Source organism: Ctenocephalides felis, unplaced genomic scaffold (assembly GCF_003426905.1).
Source record: "Ctenocephalides felis isolate EL2017-DRISC unplaced genomic scaffold, ASM342690v1 CF-g0.4_SCAFFOLD_03573, whole genome shotgun sequence".
Classification (NCBI taxonomy): Eukaryota; Metazoa; Arthropoda; class Insecta; order Siphonaptera; family Pulicidae; genus Ctenocephalides; species Ctenocephalides felis.
In genome coordinates, this window is record NW_020539727.1 from 12,333,108 (window position 1) to 12,340,214 (window position 7,107).

Sequence of the window (7,107 nt, forward strand, 5' to 3'; positions counted from 1 at the left end):
TGTAGGTAATCTACTGATGATTTCGTCAATTAATTATTAACCCAGACAATGGTAATGGATCCATTGTTGATAATAAACAATTCTTTCTATATTTTTGTAGTATTTTTATTAGATTTAATACATATTTCAAATCAACAAATGTTGATATCACAAACAATTTAGAAAACATTTTCAAAGTGATATTTCTACATTTTCTCTACAAAGATGTAATTCAAGTTACTGTTCTATATCAATATTGAGCAATATTAAACGAACAATTTTCTCTATATTTTTATACCTAAATTTAATAGATCTTTTACATCAACTGATATTGTTGCAATCACAATCTATTCAAAAATATTTTTTTAAAGTGGAATGTCGATGTTATTTTCTTTAAATTTGGGACTTTCACAAGCAACTGCTTTGGCAGCCAATTCGCATTCATCAGCATCCACGACTTCTTTTGCACATTCTTGAGCGATTTCCTTGATCTAAAAAATAAATTATTATTGAGAAAAATTGTTTAGAATGTTTAAGATAATATTTGATAAAATATATTTTGATTTATTGATTGTAAACTGATTTTAAGCGCGATTTTGGAAGCAAAACTCAAGAGTTCGAAAAGTTTGATTTGATGGAAGAAGATTGATAAAAACTATGGATTTATGAAACGTTCTAAGATTTAATAGTTTTATGATATTCATAAATTATTTTACATGGTAATTTAATAGTTTGAAGTGGGTTTTAGTGTCAAAAATATTTTTTTACCTTTTCGTGTTGAGGAGTAGTTTCATCGTAGAACATTTTGCTGGCTGCCACCAAAGCTTCAGGGTTGTATTTTCCATCTTTGAACTAATAAAATAAATAATTTAGTATAAATTGATCCAATATAAAAATTTTCACCTAAATTATCCATAACACTTGATTTATTATTAAGTAAGCCCGAAAATAGAAGTATACTAGTAAGGGGCTTTATCGTAACATTTTTTTTTTATATTTATTTTAATTATTATTAAATAATTATTACGATTATATTTTTTTGAAATAAAAATGTATAGATGCTATAACTATTAAATAGAGTAACTTGATTCAAAAATGTAAGTTTTAATATGTTATCATATTAATGTTCAAAATTCAAATTTAAGTTTTGTTTCAACAGTTTAAATAAACTAGTGGGGTGGGTGGCATCGTGCCTTAAGGCAAATTGCTGGAACTTCCCGTACCGTAACGAAACGTTCGAGGAATATTGAATGTTTTCAAATAGATTATTATAAATATTGTATTATTGTCTAATATTTATAAGAATTATATAAACTGAATTGCAGAGTTGAAATTATTTGTTTAAAGTATATTAGAACTATAGTCAGAATTAAAAATAAAATCTGAATTATTTTCGACATACAAAAAATTAAAAAAAAAAAAAAAAAAAAAATGGTACAAATTTTTTTTTCCAAAATCAATTATTTTGTTAAGACAAGCAGAAAGTTCTTTGAATCAATTGAATCGGACGCTTAGTTCTTTCAAAAACTGCCATTTTTTGTACATTTAGCTCTGTATCTCCGAAATGGCTGGGCCTGCCTTTGCGAAAAACTAATAACCCTTTCTCCCAATCATTACTAATGGAATGTTTTTTAGATCATTCAAATCGGATGCTCCGTTCTCTCAAAAACTCGATTTCTATTTTCTGCACTCTTTGCTCCTTATCTCCGTAACTGCTGGACCTGTCTTTGCCAAAAACTAATCAGCTCTTCTCCTTATTAATAGGAATCGAATGTTTTTTAAACCATTCAAATCGGTTGATCCGTACGCCCGAAAACGTGGACGAAAATTTGTATCCATACATACATACACACACAAACACACACACACACACACATCCATTTTTTCTGAGGTATGCCAAAACGTTCAGAAACCTTCAAAACGTCGAGAAATGTAAAAATTTTCAATTCCGATTTTCGGCCCATTACAATAACTTACCCTACGGGAAGTTAATAAAAATTACAAAAATTGTGAATTAATTTAAAATTAGCTATTTCAGAATTTGTAAGAAATTAAATTAAAGTTTTTACTGTTTTTAGATTTTTTTTTATAAAAATACTTACCACTCCAAAGTTCCTATACAAGCAAGCTCCAAAACATTTTGCTCCTTTGGATTCCAAAGGTACTTTAGTTTTTAATTCTTTGATTTCCTCTAAAAATAAGAAAAAAAAAATTAGTAAAAAAGTGTATTTGTTGTTATAAATATTAATCTAGTCATTTGAATCATTTAAAATAATTTTAATGCGTGGAAATGCGTTTCAATTAGGAGAAAAAACACCAGGTATTTTGATTTTCTAACAAATTTAAGAAAAAATGCCTAAATATTTTTTATAGCGATTTTTAAGATTTTAATTTGCTTTTATTCATCGAGAATTTTACCCAAATTAATTTACAAACTATGTATAAGAATTTCTAAAATTAAATTAAAAACTAATTAAATATTTTATTAAATTCACAGTTTGATATGTCTATATCGAATATTTTAAATAATTAGCTGATTTTATCACAAATTTTAAATTTATAACAAAATTTTATAAATTTATTTAGGGTTTTTCCAGAATTGAATCTTGAATTTATAAAAACTCGTTCATATTTAGATGAAATTATAATTTTTTCTTTTTAACGGAAAAAAATAACTTAAAATCTAATTTGATAAAGTGATATCTAAGATTTTCATTTGTTCTTGTTCATCCAAAATTGTGATTCGAATTTAAGCTCAAATTTGAGCTAACATCTATATGAGTTATTAAAATTAAATTAAAATGCAATTAATTATTTTATTACATGCATAATTTAATATACATATGTCAAATATCTATTTTAATAGCTGTATTTATCACATATTTTAAATTTTTATTAAAAGTCAAGAGAATTACTTAGGTTAATTATAATTAAATTTTTAATTTGAAAATAACTGTTCATATTTTTAATAGATTTAAAAAATACTTAAAAACTAATTTGATAAAGTGAATTTTAAATTTTTAATTTACTCTTGTTGAAAAAAGAATTTTACTTGAATTAAGTATTTTGTATGAATACTTATTAACCGCATATATATATATATATATATATATATATATATATATATATATATATAGATATTTTCTCTCATTTTTGTCGAATTTATTAACTTATTAGCTAATAGTCGATATTAGCTAACACTCAAAATCTAATATTTTTTATATTATAAATTCTGTTGTGTGTACTTTTCACATAAATACTACCTGAAGAACAAAATTATCTAATATTATTTCTAGTTAAAAATATATACTCGAAAATATTATTATCTACCTATTTTATCTAAAATCATTTTGAAACAATTATTTAAAATAATCCAATTATCGATGTTATATTGATCACAGTATACGAGGTCTGTTCAAAAAGTACCCGGAATTTTCGTTTTTTCAAAAAAATATTTATTTATTCGTCTACATTAATGTGGTCCCCTTCAAAGTAGTCCCCCCCAGATATAATACACTTATGCCAGCGTTTTTTCCAATTTTCGAAGCACCCTTGATATTCACTTTTTGATATGTCCTTGAGCACTCTCAGCGATATTTCTTCAATCGAGGAAAACCGCCGTCCTTTCATGGGTCTCTTCAACTTTGGGAATAGGAAAAAGTCACACGGAGCCATATCTGGTGAATTTTTGCACTTTGCAACACTTTATTTCATTTTTTACGCAAAATTTAATACAAATTCTTTGACTTTTCAATTCTTCCATTGTAAAAATCGCCGAGCTCAGAAAAACACGTCGAACCTTAGCGACTACCACAGACAAAGTAAACAGTGAATATAGCTGAAAATTTCATCATACTTTAGGGGCATGTATACCAACACAATAAAAAAAATTTTTTGACAATCAGACACTCCAGACCCGCGAAATTTAATTATTAGTAATTCCGGGTACTTTTTGAACACACCTCGTATGTGTTTTGAATTTCTTTGCATTGAAATTGTTTATAAACTTTTACTAACAAACAATGGACGTGCAATAAAAAACGTCAATTATAGTTTATAACAAAAATTTAAACAATGAATTATTTTTTTATAGTTTATAGTTCTATAGTTTACCTTCGGTTGCTCCTGTTTCTTTGGCGCATTTTTTTACAAGTTCTTGTACAGCTGCTTTTGCATCTTCTTTTGCTGATTCATCCTAAAATTACAAATAATAATAATAATTATATAACTTAAAATTTGAAATTTATAACTAATAACGACTATGTCCCAGCCACATTCATATGTGGCATGCGTTGCAGTGGGTAAACCATCAACTTATATACCATACCACTTCTACATTCACAATCAGTTAATTTTCATACTTTTAAAAATAATTTATATGACAAAACAGTATTTGTTAGTTAGTTTTTATATGAAATAGTGTTTTTATTCAGTACATTTTAATATTTATAATACATATTAAACTAGGACTTTAGAATTTGAGGGTTTTAATAAACATGTTAATGAAAAATATACTTATTTTTATATCGAGTAATAAATATACTTTGTTATTTTAATTGTCATTCAATCAAATCGTAGCCTAATAGAAGATAAATCATCATGTTTTAATTTAGTAGCCTTTATAGAAGATTTTTTAAATTTATTTAAGATTTAGTTATTTTTTTTGTTTTTTTTTTAACAAAAAAATATTATGAAATAGTAATGAAGCCTTTGATTCATTTTATAATTGTGTTACTTTTTATACATATTTTTAAGAACTACCTAGATTTTTTTATATCAAAGAATTCATATTTCATTTGAATTTCATAAATTTTGAAGTAATGTGTAATTTTCGTAAAATAATCAATTTTTTTGAATTCTAAATTAGTTAAACAGATATTTAACTGGTTGCCAATTAGTAGTAAAAGTGGCTCTTCATTTATTTTATAATTTTTATCTATATGCTTAATTATTATCCAAGCATCCAATTATCGAAACAGAAAATTCTCTAAGGGCAAATTGTTCCAAAGGCAAATTATTTAAGGGCTAACTGCTTATGTGGTAAATTAAATTTTTATATTAACATTTCAAAAAAATTGATATTTTGAATAAGGTTTTTCTGTATAAATAAAACTACTTGCTACTTACTAAAACCATTTAACATTTGACGTATGAGCAGCCCTCTATTATTTTAATCTACATTAGGCTTCCACAAAAAAATTTAAATTAAAAATATAATTTTTTCACGCATTTTTGAAAAAATATAGTACAAAAGATGCGTCCTGGAGAGCTCCTTAAGCAGTCAATTAAAAGTAGGAACAGATATCGATGAAAAATATTATAAGTCAAAATTATCTTCGAAAACGTGTCAATTTTATTATTTGTCACTATAGTAGATATATTGATAAATATATAGAAAAATTTACAAGAATGTAGTATAAACGGTGCGTCCTGTAGAGCTCCTTAAACAGTGACTACACCTTGCATAAGTAAGTTTGTAATAATTCACAAGCAGGTACAGATATTGAGGAAAAAATTTATAAGTCAAAATTTTCTTAGAAAACGTATCAATTTTATTATTTGCCACTATAGTAGATGTATTGATAAATATATAGAAAAATTTAAACTAATGTAGTACAACCGGTGCGTCCTGTAGAGCTCCTTAAAAAGTGACTACATCTTGCATATATAAATTTGTAAAAAATTAAAAGTAGGTACAGATATTGATGAAAACAATTTTAGGTCAAAATTTCCTTAGAAAATGTATCAATTTTATTGTTCGTCACTATAAAAGAAGTATTGATAAATATATTGAAAAAATTACAAAAATGTAGTACAAATAGTACGTCCTGTAGAGCTCCTTAAACAGTGACTACATCTTGCATAGGTAAAATCATCATCATTTTTATTCATTGTATGAACCTTGTGTATTATTTTGTAATTATTAAATATAAATTTAAAATATTTATCAGGCACCTTACAAACCTTAAAAAATACGTTTATAACTGCGAACAAATATTTTCACTAATTAATTAACAAAAATTTAATTTTTATCAACTCACCCCATAACAAAAAGCTACTGCTCCCAAAACAAACAACAAAACCACAGCTTTATACATTTTTAAAAAATTGTATAACACAATTATTTCAATTTTCAATCAATTATCTACTTATCTAATTAATCACCTTCCAAAGTTAAATTAGAAGTGTTAAATAAGAATTCCTTGCACTACTTTATATAAGACTTTCAGCACTACCTTGAGAATTATAGTGGTGGACACTCTTTTTAATTCGATTATTTATCAGATTATTAAAAATTATACCTTGACTTAGTAATTGACTGAAAGATTGACGTTGATTGTTGTTTTGTGCAAGTACAATAATAAAAAATATTGTTTGATTTGATTTAAATAAACATAATTGTGTACAGGAGATTATTTTTAATGCTGTTTGTTTAAATAAATTAGTTATAAAACTGGTACAAAGGTAATAAATTACATAAATATGTTTTAGATTTTTATTGGGTAAAATATTAACTTGCAAAATTATCTAGTTTGGTAACTTTGCAAAATTAGTTAGTTTTAATAATAATGTATTTTTTTTTAAAATAATGTATATTTTTGTCCTGCATTTTCTTATTAAACTATGATAACAACATACTTAGTTTTGGTCACAGAATATGATTATGGAACTTAACTGCGGAAATAATTATTTTGAGGTGATTAAATGAGTGAGTAATTAATTTTACAATAATTAGCAGTTTTTGCTATTTATTTTTAAATTTATTTCTTATGACTACAACATACTTAGTTTTGGTCACAGAATATGATTACGGAACGTAACTGCTTTCGAAACGTCGAAAATAATTATTTTGAGCTGATTAAATGAGTTAGTAATTAATTTTACAATAATTAGCAGTTTTTGCTATTTATTTTTAAATTTATTTCTTATGACTACAACATACTTAGTTTTGGTCACAGAATATGATTATAGAACGTAACTGCTTTCGAAACTCCAAAAATAATTATTTTGAGGTGATTAAATGAGTGAGTAATTTATTTTACAATAATTAGCAGTTTTTGCTATTTATTTTTAAATTTATTTCTTATGAGTACAACATACTTAGTTTTGGTCACAGAATATGAATAT

General features: G+C 25.1%; 1 protein-coding gene across 1 annotated transcript; it reads right to left on the bottom strand.

Annotated features, from left to right (window-relative positions):
- Nucleotides 1-232: 232 nt before the first annotated feature.
- LOC113389433 (general odorant-binding protein 19d-like) lies at nt 233-6,153 on the bottom strand. Its single transcript, XM_026626467.1, has 5 exons — nt 6,021-6,153; nt 4,093-4,174; nt 2,082-2,170; nt 748-831; nt 233-470 (listed from the first exon to the last, which is right to left on the bottom strand). Exons 1-5 carry the CDS (start codon nt 6,075-6,077, stop codon nt 345-347), a joined length of 438 nt encoding a protein of 145 aa, XP_026482252.1. The 5' UTR covers nt 6,078-6,153; the 3' UTR covers nt 233-344.
- Between the last annotated feature and the right edge of the window lie 954 nt (nt 6,154-7,107).